The following is a 17,229-nucleotide window of genomic DNA, read 5'->3' as shown; positions in this document are numbered from 1 at the left end:
AAGTAGTCATGAGGAGTAGGGGCATTTACAACATTAAGTGATAAATAAGAACTTTGGGTTGCTAACATGAGGCAATTAACTAATTAAGACTTGTGTCAAATATTAAAAAAGAGAAGTTAAAGGAAGCCTCATGTACTCTCCACCATTCTATAATGATGAATATGATCTGGTCTAACCTAAGTACCCTACACCTTCTCATTTAACTTGAAATGATGAATAATGATGAATATACTAAGTACATTCCATAGTTATGCTCTCTTTGTTTACAGTGTGGAAAAGGAAAAGGAAAGACACAACACACTATAAACACATCTTATAGTTAATAAGATACTAAATGTATTCAATTCAAAGTGGTTGGTAAGCACCTATAAGATCAATCTCACAATTATGTTCTCTTTGTTGATAGTTTAAGAGGGAAGGGAAAGAAGTTACATGTTGTAAGAAAATCTTATAATTAATGGGATAATAAACATAACCTATGAATGCTACAAAATTGAGAATTTACAATTATTGATTCGTTTTATATTCATAATATCTCTTATTAGCCATCTTTATTAGGCATGACAATTATGAATTATTGGAAGAATCTTATATAATTGATGATACATTTTTTCCTTTATATTTGTTTTTAAAATTTCAAAGTTAGGTTTAGAATCATTACTATATTATCATAAAGATAAGAAATATATTTGCAAAAAGCAATTAAAACCATATATAAAACTTATTTAAATAAAGAAATTTTAAAATAAATGAATAGAAAAAATTATATAATAAAAAATATAAATATAAAATAATAATAATAAAAAAATAAGAAATTTTAAAATAAATGAATAGAAAAAATTATATAATATAAAATATAAATATAAAATAATAATAATAAAATAAATATATTAAATAATTTGTATTATATTTAAAATTTCTTTATCAACCAATAATATTATTGGAATGATATTTCCTTTGAGAAATGTCATGCAATATTGGTGTCACGACCCTGCTACTTTTACCATAAAAAAAACTTTGTTATGTCCTACCTTCCATTTTACCATGGTTAGGATACATTTGTTTCGCACGAGTATATGACTTCGTATAAACGTGGATTAAGATTTATGGCTCACACACCTTAATCGATATTCTTTAACATATGTTACACCTCGTATGTGGTCTTACTATACATTAACTTTTTAATAACTCAACGCATGCTGGTGCATTGGTTTTCCCTCGTCCGGATGGTCATTAAACTCCAGCGCCACATGGTGAACGGTCATGGCCAGGTGGCTGCAGGCCATGTGGAGCCATGTGACCATTCTACGGTTTGTGCATTCGATAAACGTGCCATGCTCCCGCCCAAACGAACGATGAAGATTGTGTCTCCAGATCGGACGGTGAAAAATGACCTTAGGGTTTGGTTGACATATAAGTTTACCGAGTTCTTCGGTTCTGGCTCATTTGCACATTATGCATACACAGGTTTTCCGACAGACTCCACCACCATACCACTCTGCTGCTCGCACAGGTATCTTCTTATCTATGGTAAAATGTTACAGCTTACGGTTAATTCATGGCATCTACTCTCTCTCAGGTTCTAACGTTTACCTCCATACTTTGATGATTTACACAGTGCGGTGCCGTGCAGAAGGGTTTGGCTTCCATGGCGTCGACCATCCGAGGGATCTTCTGATCGACCTGCATTCCTTTCGGGTAATCCCTTCTCAGTAGTATGTCTAGACATTTAGTCAGCTTGGAATGAATGTTTGGCGGTTGTTAATGACCGACGGAGCTGATGCACGGTATTTATGTGCCCAGGTCTGTTACTCTGGTTTCGAGACTTGATGTTATTCACAGGCGGCATTCTTGGCCGATTCTGTACTTTACAAACCCTTGGGATTTAGAAGTTGTCGGTTTATGGCCACAGGCCAACCGAGGGTTTTGATATTTGGTCATGTTGTTTTACAGTCGTTTATATAAAGGATTTGCTTTACACAATGCACAGTCCATATTTCTTTGAAACTTGCTATTACTATGAGCCGGGGTTACCCGACCTGTAACGCCTGTTAACATATTTATTTTTTCCTTACTCTACGGCCTTATGGCAATGAATGTAATATGGAATGTTTGCATCTTTTCGTGCATCTTAAGTTTATCCTTAGTTTTGTACAGACGTTCATCGTCTCTGAACGAAGTTAATATATTTATATATAATTTCACAGGCATGTTTACCGTATGTATTGGTTTCATTTCTTGGGAATCATGACAAGATTCATTTGTTGCGGTCTCAGGCATCACGGCCTGCTTCCGGAACAAAGGGAGCAGGTCCAACCCTTACCGCCTATATTTTCTGGGTTTTGTATGAGGGTTTCTACTCAAGTTCGATATTCAGAAATGCATCTTAGTAAATTGTTTATGTTTATAGTTGGCGCACAGCACATCCATCTCATTTGTTTGGCATACCGGGACATTCATGTTTTAATGTTGGTTTGAGGTTTATCTGAGGGTTTACCCTGCACTACTGTACCTAAATGTTCTTTGTCAGTGTAATTATTCGGCTTTTTATTTATTAATGACCCGGCTGTTACACAGCGCTCTACCGTCTTTCTTATTATCGGTTAAGCTTCAAAAGTAATTTATGGTCTCATACCACAGGTTCATAGCCATAGTGACTTTACATGCATTGCGTCATATCTATACTTGCATATGCTCTGTATCTCGCTGGTTTCTAATAATGAACTTTCTTTCTTTGATTCTGGCCGCAGTATGCCACACCTCTGTTATAACTTATATTTCATCTATGAGTCTGTACGCGGTCGTTAAGAACAAGATTTTATTCTGTTAGCTGTACATTTATTTACACTCTCAGACTCAGGAATATTAACTCGTATATCTGTGTCTGTTTATTTCGGTAAAGAAAATGTCAGTTAGTGCATTTGTATATTTAATCATGGTTTCCATCTTGTCAACGAGAAGTCTCACTGTCGACTGTATATATAAATACCACACTTTAAATATACCTGTAATCACCTCCATAAAGATAAACACAGGCACTTGTATTTGCTAACATTTCTTTTTCTAAATCAAGAATCTAGACCATTATATTCCATATGCAATCATTACCTGATTTTAAGTAAAGCTATCTAATAAGCGTACCTGGTAATCTGCTACTGTCGCTTTGCTGTAATGTTCACCTGCGGTAATCTAGCTCTTATCCTCCCAACCTCGAGAATCCACTACACTGGATCTCCCCTCCGAGCTATCTTGTAGGCCACAGCCTTTTTCAAGATTCAAGCACCACGGTGCAGGGTTATCTGGTCATAACCAGACTTAACCCAGTATTCACACTCTGCTCTCTCCTCTGGAGTCCGCCTCTGCCTGTTCCCTAACAGCCCAGAGGTTTTTCCTTTCCACCCCTTTCTGGGTGAGAGGCAGTTGTCTCCTGTTCAGTTTCTTAACTGATTCTTTTCTTTTAATAGAAAAGGCCCCTTTGTGGAGGCTGCCATCATTCTTTCAACACATGTGTATAATAGTTCATTATATTTTCTTTTAACAAATAATAATGTCTTAATAACAAGCTGTCACCCATATTGTTTTTACCACAACAATTACCGGAAATTACAAGTTACCAGGGTTATTACATCTTCCCCCCCTAGGATTGGACATCGTCCCGATGTCCATTCTTATCAAATAAATTTGGATAGGCTTTTCTGAAAAGTTCCTCGTCTTCCCACGTAGCCTCCTCAGGGCCATAATGCTGCCACAGCACCTTAATTTGGGTAATAGCCCGTTTCCGCAGCTGCACTTCTCTCCGGTCGAGAATGCTCTGTGGTTCGACTAGGACCCCGCCTTCCGGTTCGACCTGCAAACAACCAGCACTTAATCAATTTCTCATTAAGTATAGTTGTATAATTAAACCCAATCGGATTAATTCTTACCCGTACATCTTGCCATTGGATAACATGTCTAGGGTCATACACATATTTCTTTAGGACAGAAACATGAAACACATTGTGAATCCTAATGTGGCTGGGTAAAGCAAGTTGGTAGGCCACCGGCCCTACTCTAGCGAGAATCTGAAATGGTCCGAAATATCGGGGAGCTAGTTTAGCGCACCCGCTCCACTGCAGTGCGCTTCTTCTAGTTTGAATCCTTACAAATACATGATCACCCACTTTATATTCTGCAAATCTTCTTTTCTTGTCTGCGAAACTTTTCTGTCTGTCTTGTGCAGCCTTTAGATTTGCTCGTACTTTCTTTACCATATCTTCCATGTCCTTTAACATTTCTGGACCCAAATTCAATTTATCCTCTACCCCACTCCAACCCGAGGGTGTGCGGCATTTTCGCCCATACAAAACCTCAAAGGGACTTAGCTGGGTGGAGGTGTGATACCCATTATTGTAGGCAAATTCAATCAAATGCAAATATTCTTCCCACTGAGTAGGCTTGAGCATCACATTTGCCCTCAGCATATCTTCCAATACCTGATTGACACGCTCAGTTTGTCCATCGGTTTGTGGATGATATGCTGTACTAAAATTCAGCTGGGTGCCCAACTCAGCAAACAATGTTTTCCAGAAAGTGGAGGTGAACTTCACATCACGGTCCGATATGATTACCTTTGGCATTCCATGCAGGCGGAACACATTCTGCATAAAGAGATGCGCAATTTGTACCGCCTTGTAGGTAGACTGTACGGGTATAAAGTGTGCTGCTTTACTTAGTTTATCAACTACAACCATAATAGAATCATTACCCTTCTTCGTTCGTGGTAAACTAGTTATAAAATCCATGGAGATGGTTTCCCATTTCCATTCCGGAATAGGTAGGGGCTGTAACAGTCCCGCTGGGTGTTGGTGTTCAGCCTTAATTTGCTGGCACTCCAAACATTTTGCCAAATATTCCACCACTTGCCTTTTCATTCCAGGCCAGTAATACTCTTTTTTGAGTGCCATAACCAACTTTTGATATCCTGGATGACCGGCATAATGGCTGATGTGGAATTCATCTAAGATCAGCTTCTTAAGGTCACCGGAGTTGGGTACATACATTTTTCCATTGAGATACAGCATCCCCGTGTTATCCAATGTATACCCTTGCTGTAACTTGTCATGATCAGCTTGCTGTACCTGCACTTTCAAATGCTGATATTCTGAGTCGTTGTGCGCTGCTGTTCTTATTTGTTCAACCAGCGAACTCTGCCACCGGCTGGCTGAAAGTTCACATAAATTATGAACTTTTCGACTTAAGGCATCTGCTACCCGATTTTCTTTGCCCTTTAAATGTTTTATTTCGAAGTCAAACCCACTTAGAAAATCTGCCCAACGACCTTGTCTCGCGTTCAAAGTGGGCTGATTGAAATAATGCGTTAGGCTATGATGGTCGGTTAACAGCAGAAATTTCTTTCCGAGAAGATAATGTCGCCACATTTTAAGGGCATGAATTACAGCAGTTAATTCTAAATCGTATGCAGAGTATTTCTGTTCATGTTCTTTTAATTTCCTAGATTCATAGGCTATTACCTGCCCTTCCTGCATCAATACTCCCCCCACGCCCTCTTTGCTTGCATCAGTGCACACCACGTAATCCTTATTAGGATCTGTGATTCTTAAGATGGGTGCGGTGGTGAGTAGGTGTTTCAAACGATCAAAACTCTGCTGACATTCTGCTGTCCACTTAAACGCCCTTCCTTTCTTTTGTAATGAGGTAATAGGATAGGCTATTCTCGAAAAGCCTTCCACAAATCTCCTGTAATAACCAGCTAATCCCATGAAGGACCTGATGTCCGAAACATCCTTGGGTGTAGGCCACTCCATAATAGATTTTATCTTCTCGGGATCAACCGCAATTCCCTCATTTGTAATCACATGACCCAGATATTGAATTTCTTCCTTAAAGAAATCACATTTGCTAAATTTAGCATAAAGCTGATGCTCCCGAAGAGTTTGCAACACCAATCTAAGGTGCTCCTCATGTTCCTGCTGGGAACGAGAATATATCAAAATGTCATCAATGAATATCAGTACAAACTTGTCCAAAAACTGGTGAAACACGCTATTCATCATGCACATAAAGGTGGCTGGCGCATTGGTTAGACCAAAAGGTAGCACTACGAATTCGTAGTGCCCGTAGCGTGTTCGGAAAGCAGTTTTGGCAATGTCCTCATCCTTGATCCTGATCTGATGATAACCAGATCGCAGATCAATTTTGGAAAACACCTTTGCTCCTTTCACCTGATCAAAAAGTTCATCTATTCTGGGTAGAGGATACTTGTTTTTGACCGTGAGCTTATTCAGCTGTCGGTAATCTATGCACATGCGAAAGGTCCCATCCTTCTTCTTCACGAACAATACTGGAGCTCCCCAAGGTGATACACTAGGTCGAATGTACTGCTTATCTAGCAATTCCTGGAGCTGCAACTTCAATTCCGTCAACTCTGGTATGCTCATCCGGTATGGTGCCCTCGATACTGGAGCTGCCCCTGGTACCAACTCTATAGTGAAATCTATGTCCCTTCTTGGAGGCAGACCCGGAATCTCTTCAGGAAAGACGTCTGTAAATTCCTGCACTACTGGTATGTCACTTAATGCAGACATCTTATCTTTTTGATTCGCATAGCCAACCTGTATGGCATAGATTTGACATTTCTTTCTAATACACTTAGCTAGTTGTGTTGCAGTTATAGGTCGAACCTGAACAGGACGTTTAATTCCCTGCAACTCCTGCTGCTGTTCCAAATCATCCTTGTAGTATATGGTCTTGGTTTTACAATTCACCAGCGACCAATGCTTCTCCAGCCAATCCATACCGATAAGAATGTCATAGGAACCTAGCGGAAGTATATTCAAATCTGCCTTTACGGGCTGTCCAGCTATACTAAAAGAACAGTTACTAACTTTAGCCAAAACCCGCCTTTTGGCCCCCGTGGCCAGCTGGACCAACCATGGGTTTTTAAACTTTTCTGATGGTAGCTTACAATGTTCCACTACTTTTGGACTAACGTAACTTAACGTAGCCCCTGGATCAATAAGTACAGCTACAGAAAGGTTTGAGATCTTACCTTCGAATTCCACCATGGAAGGTTGATACTCCGCTTGCCGATCTTCTAATGCTGCGTTGATCCTTGGTACACTGCGTGCCACGTCACCTACAGTGGAAGCTTCATGGATTTGAGATATCTGATCAGTTCTTTTACGCTGCGGACAGTTCCTAGCATAGTGCGGTCCCTCACATACCCAGCATTGAACTGGTGGTTTGGTTCCTTCAACCTCTGATTTAGCAGGGGGTTCACTAATCCTGTTCTCGTTTGGCTTAGGCCGGAAAGTTCCCTTACTCGTGCTTCTGTTAAACTGTCCTTTTCCAGCCCCTTTGCCACCATTTCCGTGGCTGCCTTTGTTGTTTCCAGCATTTCTGCTACCTTTTCTCTCATTCCATTTTCTGCTGGGAATTTCTCCCTTTTGTTTGTGCTGCTGGTAGCAAATTCTGGCCTTCCTAATTGCCTCATCCATAGTTCGGGGGTTGTCAAACTCGATTCGCTCTCTGATATAGGCTGGCAAACTACTCACAAACCTTTGCACCTTGGCCTTCTCCTCTTTTATGTAAGGCACATAACGCAGTAGAGAGGTAAAGCGATTTATGAATTCATCCATGGATTGTTGTCCTAGTCGTAAATCATGAAATTCTCGCGCCTTCTCATCATAAAAGCGCTCAGTTAAGTACCTCTCCTTAAAATATTTCTGAAACTTTTCCCAGGTTATGCTTTGCTCACTTACCCCCTTCACAATTTTAATTTCTTCCCACCACAAGGTGGCTTTGCCTTGCAACTGGAATATAGCCAACCGTGCCTTCAGATTTTGATCATATTCGTACAGCTGAAAATATTTATTAATATTAATCAGCCATGCTTCTGCTGCTTCCTCCTGTTCTCCATCAAAGAGTGGGGGTTTGATTTTTCGAAATTCCCCCTGTAGTTCCGTTCTCTGTCTCTTGGTAGCCTGCTGCTCTTGCACGTTATCAGAATGGTCTTCCCGCTCTTCTGGAATTTCAGGAGCATAATTCCGCTCCTCAGTGCCCCTTTGCTGTTCTGCACTGGGACTGGGTAAGGGTGGATTTTGTTTTACCGACAAGCTCTTCAATATTCTTTCCTGTTCCATAGTTAATCGTGCATTGTCTTCTCGCAAGCGTGCCATTTCACCCTTCAGTTCTTGAACGGTTTGAAGTATTGCCTGATTAGCACTGCGTGTCTCAGCACCAAGCTGAACCCACAGTCCTGTGTTGTCTGGTGGAATGCCACCAGCTCCCGGCATTTCCTCCATCTTATTGTATAACTGTCAGCTGTGGAATGTCTCAATATGTTCCTGATATACACAAAAAGACATGATTAATGACATTGTATTGTATACATATGTAAGATAATTGTTCTTTCTGTTCTTGTTGCTGTTCCAGAGGTCTCAGTTTTTGAAACCTCGCTCTGATACCACATTGTCACGACCCTGCTACTTTTACCATAAAAAAAACTTTGTTATGTCCTACCTTCCATTTTACCATGGTTAGGATACATTTGTTTCGCACGAGTATATGACTTGTATAAACGTGGATTAAGATTTATGGCTCACACACCTTAATCGATATTCTTTAACATATGTTACACCTCGTATGTGGTCTTACTATACATTAACTTTTTAATAACTCAACGCATGCTGGTGCATTGGTTTTCCCTCGTCCGGATGGTCATTAAACTCCAGCGCCACATGGTGAACGGTCATGGCCAGGTGGCTGCAGGCCATGTGGAGCCATGTGACCATTCTACGGTTTGTGCATTCGATAAACGTGCCATGCTCCCGCCCAAACGAACGATGAAGATTGTGTCTCCAGATCGGACGGTGAAAAATGACCTTAGGGTTTGGTTGACATATAAGTTTACCGAGTTCTTCGGTTCTGGCTCATTTGCACATTATGCATACACAGGTTTTCCGACAGACTCCACCACCATACCACTCTGCTGCTCGCACAGGTATCTTCTTATCTATGGTAAAATGTTACAGCTTACGGTTAATTCATGGCATCTACTCTCTCTCAGGTTCTAACGTTTACCTCCATACTTTGATGATTTACACAGTGCGGTGCCGTGCAGAAGGGTTTGGCTTCCATGGCGTCGACCATCCGAGGGATCTTCTGATCGACCTGCATTCCTTTCGGGTAATCCCTTCTCAGTAGTATGTCTAGACATTTAGTCAGCTTGGAATGAATGTTTGGCGGTTGTTAATGACCGACGGAGCTGATGCACGGTATTTATGTGCCCAGGTCTGTTACTCTGGTTTCGAGACTTGATGTTATTCACAGGCGGCATTCTTGGCCGATTCTGTACTTTACAAACCCTTGGGATTTAGAAGTTGTCGGTTTATGGCCACAGGCCAACCGAGGGTTTTGATATTTGGTCATGTTGTTTTACAGTCGTTTATATAAAGGATTTGCTTTACACAATGCACAGTCCATATTTCTTTGAAACTTGCTATTACTATGAGCCGGGGTTACCCGACCTGTAACGCCTGTTAACATATTTATTTTTTCCTTACTCTACGGCCTTATGGCAATGAATGTAATATGGAATGTTTGCATCTTTTCGTGCATCTTAAGTTTATCCTTAGTTTTGTACAGACGTTCATCGTCTCTGAACGAAGTTAATATATTTATATATAATTTCACAGGCATGTTTACCGTATGTATTGGTTTCATTTCTTGGGAATCATGACAAGATTCATTTGTTGCGGTCTCAGGCATCACGGCCTGCTTCCGGAACAAAGGGAGCAGGTCCAACCCTTACCGCCTATATTTTCTGGGTTTTGTATGAGGGTTTCTACTCAAGTTCGATATTCAGAAATGCATCTTAGTAAATTGTTTATGTTTATAGTTGGCGCACAGCACATCCATCTCATTTGTTTGGCATACCGGGACATTCATGTTTTAATGTTGGTTTGAGGTTTATCTGAGGGTTTACCCTGCACTACTGTACCTAAATGTTCTTTGTCAGTGTAATTATTCGGCTTTTTATTTATTAATGACCCGGCTGTTACACAGCGCTCTACCGTCTTTCTTATTATCGGTTAAGCTTCAAAAGTAATTTATGGTCTCATACCACAGGTTCATAGCCATAGTGACTTTACATGCATTGCGTCATATCTATACTTGCATATGCTCTGTATCTCGCTGGTTTCTAATAATGAACTTTCTTTCTTTGATTCTGGCCGCAGTATGCCACACCTCTGTTATAACTTATATTTCATCTATGAGTCTGTACGCGGTCGTTAAGAACAAGATTTTATTCTGTTAGCTGTACATTTATTTACACTCTCAGACTCAGGAATATTAACTCGTATATCTGTGTCTGTTTATTTCGGTAAAGAAAATGTCAGTTAGTGCATTTGTATATTTAATCATGGTTTCCATCTTGTCAACGAGAAGTCTCACTGTCGACTGTATATATAAATACCACACTTTAAATATACCTGTAATCACCTCCATAAAGATAAACACAGGCACTTGTATTTGCTAACATTTCTTTTTCTAAATCAAGAATCTAGACCATTATATTCCATATGCAATCATTACCTGATTTTAAGTAAAGCTATCTAATAAGCGTACCTGGTAATCTGCTACTGTCGCTTTGCTGTAATGTTCACCTGCGGTAATCTAGCTCTTATCCTCCCAACCTCGAGAATCCACTACACTGGATCTCCCCTCCGAGCTATCTTGTAGGCCACAGCCTTTTTCAAGATTCAAGCACCACGGTGCAGGGTTATCTGGTCATAACCAGACTTAACCCAGTATTCACACTCTGCTCTCTCCTCTGGAGTCCGCCTCTGCCTGTTCCCTAACAGCCCAGAGGTTTTTCCTTTCCACCCCTTTCTGGGTGAGAGGCAGTTGTCTCCTGTTCAGTTTCTTAACTGATTCTTTTCTTTTAATAGAAAAGGCCCCTTTGTGGAGGCTGCCATCATTCTTTCAACACATGTGTATAATAGTTCATTATATTTTCTTTTAACAAATAATAATGTCTTAATAACAAGCTGTCACCCATATTGTTTTTACCACAACAATTACCGGAAATTACAAGTTACCAGGGTTATTACATCTTCCCCCCCTAGGATTGGACATCGTCCCGATGTCCATTCTTATCAAATAAATTTGGATAGGCTTTTCTGAAAAGTTCCTCGTCTTCCCACGTAGCCTCCTCAGGGCCATAATGCTGCCACAGCACCTTAATTTGGGTAATAGCCCGTTTCCGCAGCTGCACTTCTCTCCGGTCGAGAATGCTCTGTGGTTCGACTAGGACCCCGCCTTCCGGTTCGACCTGCAAACAACCAGCACTTAATCAATTTCTCATTAAGTATAGTTGTATAATTAAACCCAATCGGATTAATTCTTACCCGTACATCTTGCCATTGGATAACATGTCTAGGGTCATACACATATTTCTTTAGGACAGAAACATGAAACACATTGTGAATCCTAATGTGGCTGGGTAAAGCAAGTTGGTAGGCCACCGGCCCTACTCTAGCGAGAATCTGAAATGGTCCGAAATATCGGGGAGCTAGTTTAGCGCACCCGCTCCACTGCAGTGCGCTTCTTCTAGTTTGAATCCTTACAAATACATGATCACCCACTTTATATTCTGCAAATCTTCTTTTCTTGTCTGCGAAACTTTTCTGTCTGTCTTGTGCAGCCTTTAGATTTGCTCGTACTTTCTTTACCATATCTTCCATGTCCTTTAACATTTCTGGACCCAAATTCAATTTATCCTCTACCCCACTCCAACCCGAGGGTGTGCGGCATTTTCGCCCATACAAAACCTCAAAGGGACTTAGCTGGGTGGAGGTGTGATACCCATTATTGTAGGCAAATTCAATCAAATGCAAATATTCTTCCCACTGAGTAGGCTTGAGCATCACATTTGCCCTCAGCATATCTTCCAATACCTGATTGACACGCTCAGTTTGTCCATCGGTTTGTGGATGATATGCTGTACTAAAATTCAGCTGGGTGCCCAACTCAGCAAACAATGTTTTCCAGAAAGTGGAGGTGAACTTCACATCACGGTCCGATATGATTACCTTTGGCATTCCATGCAGGCGGAACACATTCTGCATAAAGAGATGCGCAATTTGTACCGCCTTGTAGGTAGACTGTACGGGTATAAAGTGTGCTGCTTTACTTAGTTTATCAACTACAACCATAATAGAATCATTACCCTTCTTCGTTCGTGGTAAACTAGTTATAAAATCCATGGAGATGGTTTCCCATTTCCATTCCGGAATAGGTAGGGGCTGTAACAGTCCCGCTGGGTGTTGGTGTTCAGCCTTAATTTGCTGGCACTCCAAACATTTTGCCAAATATTCCACCACTTGCCTTTTCATTCCAGGCCAGTAATACTCTTTTTTGAGTGCCATAACCAACTTTTGATATCCTGGATGACCGGCATAATGGCTGATGTGGAATTCATCTAAGATCAGCTTCTTAAGGTCACCGGAGTTGGGTACATACATTTTTCCATTGAGATACAGCATCCCCGTGTTATCCAATGTATACCCTTGCTGTAACTTGTCATGATCAGCTTGCTGTACCTGCACTTTCAAATGCTGATATTCTGAGTCGTTGTGCGCTGTTGTTCTTATTTGTTCAACCAGCGAACTCTGCCACCGGCTGGCTGAAAGTTCACATAAATTATGAACTTTTCGACTTAAGGCATCTGCTACCCGATTTTCTTTGCCCTTTAAATGTTTTATTTCGAAGTCAAACCCACTTAGAAAATCTGCCCAACGACCTTGTCTCGCGTTCAAAGTGGGCTGATTGAAATAATGCGTTAGGCTATGATGGTCGGTTAACAGCAGAAATTTCTTTCCGAGAAGATAATGTCGCCACATTTTAAGGGCATGAATTACAGCAGTTAATTCTAAATCGTATGCAGAGTATTTCTGTTCATGTTCTTTTAATTTCCTAGATTCATAGGCTATTACCTGCCCTTCCTGCATCAATACTCCCCCCACGCCCTCTTTGCTTGCATCAGTGCACACCACGTAATCCTTATTAGGATCTGTGATTCTTAAGATGGGTGCGGTGGTGAGTAGGTGTTTCAAACGATCAAAACTCTGCTGACATTCTGCTGTCCACTTAAACGCCCTTCCTTTCTTTTGTAATGAGGTAATAGGATAGGCTATTCTCGAAAAGCCTTCCACAAATCTCCTGTAATAACCAGCTAATCCCATGAAGGACCTGATGTCCGAAACATCCTTGGGTGTAGGCCACTCCATAATAGATTTTATCTTCTCGGGATCAACCGCAATTCCCTCATTTGTAATCACATGACCCAGATATTGAATTTCTTCCTTAAAGAAATCACATTTGCTAAATTTAGCATAAAGCTGATGCTCCCGAAGAGTTTGCAACACCAATCTAAGGTGCTCCTCATGTTCCTGCTGGGAACGAGAATATATCAAAATGTCATCAATGAATATCAGTACAAACTTGTCCAAAAACTGGTGAAACACGCTATTCATCATGCACATAAAGGTGGCTGGCGCATTGGTTAGACCAAAAGGTAGCACTACGAATTCGTAGTGCCCGTAGCGTGTTCGGAAAGCAGTTTTGGCAATGTCCTCATCCTTGATCCTGATCTGATGATAACCAGATCGCAGATCAATTTTGGAAAACACCTTTGCTCCTTTCACCTGATCAAAAAGTTCATCTATTCTGGGTAGAGGATACTTGTTTTTGACCGTGAGCTTATTCAGCTGTCGGTAATCTATGCACATGCGAAAGGTCCCATCCTTCTTCTTCACGAACAATACTGGAGCTCCCCAAGGTGATACACTAGGTCGAATGTACTGCTTATCTAGCAATTCCTGGAGCTGCAACTTCAATTCCGTCAACTCTGGTATGCTCATCCGGTATGGTGCCCTCGATACTGGAGCTGCCCCTGGTACCAACTCTATAGTGAAATCTATGTCCCTTCTTGGAGGCAGACCCGGAATCTCTTCAGGAAAGACGTCTGTAAATTCCTGCACTACTGGTATGTCACTTAATGCAGACATCTTATCTTTTTGATTCGCATAGCCAACCTGTATGGCATAGATTTGACATTTCTTTCTAATACACTTAGCTAGTTGTGTTGCAGTTATAGGTCGAACCTGAACAGGACGTTTAATTCCCTGCAACTCCTGCTGCTGTTCCAAATCATCCTTGTAGTATATGGTCTTGGTTTTACAATTCACCAGCGACCAATGCTTCTCCAGCCAATCCATACCGATAAGAATGTCATAGGAACCTAGCGGAAGTATATTCAAATCTGCCTTTACGGGCTGTCCAGCTATACTAAAAGAACAGTTACTAACTTTAGCCAAAACCCGCCTTTTGGCCCCCGTGGCCAGCTGGACCAACCATGGGTTTTTAAACTTTTCTGATGGTAGCTTACAATGTTCCACTACTTTTGGACTAACGTAACTTAACGTAGCCCCTGGATCAATAAGTACAGCTACAGAAAGGTTTGAGATCTTACCTTCGAATTCCACCATGGAAGGTTGATACTCCGCTTGCCGATCTTCTAATGCTGCGTTGATCCTTGGTACACTGCGTGCCACGTCACCTACAGTGGAAGCTTCATGGATTTGAGATATCTGATCAGTTCTTTTACGCTGCGGACAGTTCCTAGCATAGTGCGGTCCCTCACATACCCAGCATTGAACTGGTGGTTTGGTTCCTTCAACCTCTGATTTAGCAGGGGGTTCACTAATCCTGTTCTCGTTTGGCTTAGGCCGGAAAGTTCCCTTACTCGTGCTTCTGTTAAACTGTCCTTTTCCAGCCCCTTTGCCACCATTTCCGTGGCTGCCTTTGTTGTTTCCAGCATTTCTGCTACCTTTTCTCTCATTCCATTTTCTGCTGGGAATTTCTCCCTTTTGTTTGTGCTGCTGGTAGCAAATTCTGGCCTTCCTAATTGCCTCATCCATAGTTCGGGGGTTGTCAAACTCGATTCGCTCTCTGATATAGGCTGGCAAACTACTCACAAACCTTTGCACCTTGGCCTTCTCCTCTTTTATGTAAGGCACATAACGCAGTAGAGAGGTAAAGCGATTTATGAATTCATCCATGGATTGTTGTCCTAGTCGTAAATCATGAAATTCTCGCGCCTTCTCATCATAAAAGCGCTCAGTTAAGTACCTCTCCTTAAAATATTTCTGAAACTTTTCCCAGGTTATGCTTTGCTCACTTACCCCCTTCACAATTTTAATTTCTTCCCACCACAAGGTGGCTTTGCCTTGCAACTGGAATATAGCCAACCGTGCCTTCAGATTTTGATCATATTCGTACAGCTGAAAATATTTATTAATATTAATCAGCCATGCTTCTGCTGCTTCCTCCTGTTCTCCATCAAAGAGTGGGGGTTTGATTTTTCGAAATTCCCCCTGTAGTTCCGTTCTCTGTCTCTTGGTAGCCTGCTGCTCTTGCACGTTATCAGAATGGTCTTCCCGCTCTTCTGGAATTTCAGGAGCATAATTCCGCTCCTCAGTGCCCCTTTGCTGTTCTGCACTGGGACTGGGTAAGGGTGGATTTTGTTTTACCGACAAGCTCTTCAATATTCTTTCCTGTTCCATAGTTAATCGTGCATTGTCTTCTCGCAAGCGTGCCATTTCACCCTTCAGTTCTTGAACGGTTTGAAGTATTGCCTGATTAGCACTGCGTGTCTCAGCACCAAGCTGAACCCACAGTCCTGTGTTGTCTGGTGGAATGCCACCAGCTCCCGGCATTTCCTCCATCTTATTGTATAACTGTCAGCTGTGGAATGTCTCAATATGTTCCTGATATACACAAAAAGACATGATTAATGACATTGTATTGTATACATATGTAAGATAATTGTTCTTTCTGTTCTTGTTGCTGTTCCAGAGGTCTCAGTTTTTGAAACCTCGCTCTGATACCACATTGTCACGACCCTGCTACTTTTACCATAAAAAAAACTTTGTTATGTCCTACCTTCCATTTTACCATGGTTAGGATACATTTGTTTCGCACGAGTATATGACTTCGTATAAACGTGGATTAAGATTTATGGCTCACACACCTTAATCGATATTCTTTAACATATGTTACACCTCGTCTGTGGTCTTACTATACATTAACTTTTTAATAACTCAACGCATGCTGGTGCATTGGTTTTCCCTCGTCCGGATGGTCATTAAACTCCAGCGCCACATGGTGAACGGTCATGGCCAGGTGGCTGCAGGCCATGTGGAGCCATGTGACCATTCTACGGTTTGTGCATTCGATAAACGTGCCATGCTCCCGCCCAAACGAACGATGAAGATTGTGTCTCCAGATCGGACGGTGAAAAATGACCTTAGGGTTTGGTTGACATATAAGTTTACCGAGTTCTTCGGTTCTGGCTCATTTGCACATTATGCATACACAGGTTTTCCGACAGACTCCACCACCATACCACTCTGCTGCTCGCACAGGTATCTTCTTATCTATGGTAAAATGTTACAGCTTACGGTTAATTCATGGCATCTACTCTCTCTCAGGTTCTAACGTTTACCTCCATACTTTGATGATTTACACAGTGCGGTGCCGTGCAGAAGGGTTTGGCTTCCATGGCGTCGACCATCCGAGGGATCTTCTGATCGACCTGCATTCCTTTCGGGTAATCCCTTCTCAGTAGTATGTCTAGACATTTAGTCAGCTTGGAATGAATGTTTGGCGGTTGTTAATGACCGACGGAGCTGATGCACGGTATTTATGTGCCCAGGTCTGTTACTCTGGTTTCGAGACTTGATGTTATTCACAGGCGGCATTCTTGGCCGATTCTGTACTTTACAAACCCTTGGGATTTAGAAGTTGTCGGTTTATGGCCACAGGCCAACCGAGGGTTTTGATATTTGGTCATGTTGTTTTACAGTCGTTTATATAAAGGATTTGCTTTACACAATGCACAGTCCATATTTCTTTGAAACTTGCTATTACTATGAGCCGGGGTTACCCGACCTGTAACGCCTGTTAACATATTTATTTTTTCCTTACTCTACGGCCTTATGGCAATGAATGTAATATGGAATGTTTGCATCTTTTCGTGCATCTTAAGTTTATCCTTAGTTTTGTACAGACGTTCATCGTCTCTGAACGAAGTTAATATATTTATATATAATTTCACAGGCATGTTTACCGTATGTATTGGTTTCATTTCTTGGGAATCATGAC

General features: G+C 41.4%; 3 protein-coding genes across 3 annotated transcripts; 1 reads left to right on the top strand and 2 right to left on the bottom strand.

Annotated features, from left to right (window-relative positions):
- Positions 1 to 3,822: 3,822 nt before the first annotated feature.
- LOC149260335 (uncharacterized) lies at positions 3,823 to 8,303 on the bottom strand. Its single transcript, XM_089458266.1, has 4 exons — positions 7,893 to 8,303; positions 6,363 to 7,724; positions 4,381 to 5,879; positions 3,823 to 3,847 (listed from the first exon to the last, which is right to left on the bottom strand). The coding sequence occupies exons 1-4, from the start codon at positions 8,301 to 8,303 to the stop codon at positions 3,823 to 3,825; spliced, it is 3,297 nt and encodes a 1,098-aa protein (XP_089314392.1).
- A 3,007-nt stretch (positions 8,304 to 11,310) lies between these two features.
- LOC149260334 (uncharacterized) lies at positions 11,311 to 15,791 on the bottom strand. Its single transcript, XM_089458254.1, has 4 exons — positions 15,381 to 15,791; positions 13,851 to 15,212; positions 11,869 to 13,367; positions 11,311 to 11,335 (listed from the first exon to the last, which is right to left on the bottom strand). The coding sequence occupies exons 1-4, from the start codon at positions 15,789 to 15,791 to the stop codon at positions 11,311 to 11,313; spliced, it is 3,297 nt and encodes a 1,098-aa protein (XP_089314380.1).
- Positions 15,792 to 16,184: 393 nt separating this feature from the next.
- Positions 16,185 to 16,845, top strand: LOC149260333 (uncharacterized). Its single transcript, XM_089379912.1, has 2 exons — positions 16,185 to 16,490; positions 16,596 to 16,845. Exons 1-2 carry the CDS (start codon positions 16,204 to 16,206, stop codon positions 16,708 to 16,710), a joined length of 402 nt encoding a protein of 133 aa, XP_089236038.1. The 5' UTR covers positions 16,185 to 16,203; the 3' UTR covers positions 16,711 to 16,845.
- Positions 16,846 to 17,229: the final 384 nt, after the last annotated feature.

Source organism: Pinus tabuliformis, chromosome 6 (assembly GCF_031772625.1).
Source record: "Pinus tabuliformis cultivar Carrire ecotype Pingquan chromosome 6, CPIR1, whole genome shotgun sequence".
Classification (NCBI taxonomy): domain Eukaryota; kingdom Viridiplantae; phylum Streptophyta; class Pinopsida; order Pinales; family Pinaceae; genus Pinus; species Pinus tabuliformis.
This window is presented reverse-complemented; position numbering and strand designations above follow the sequence as displayed.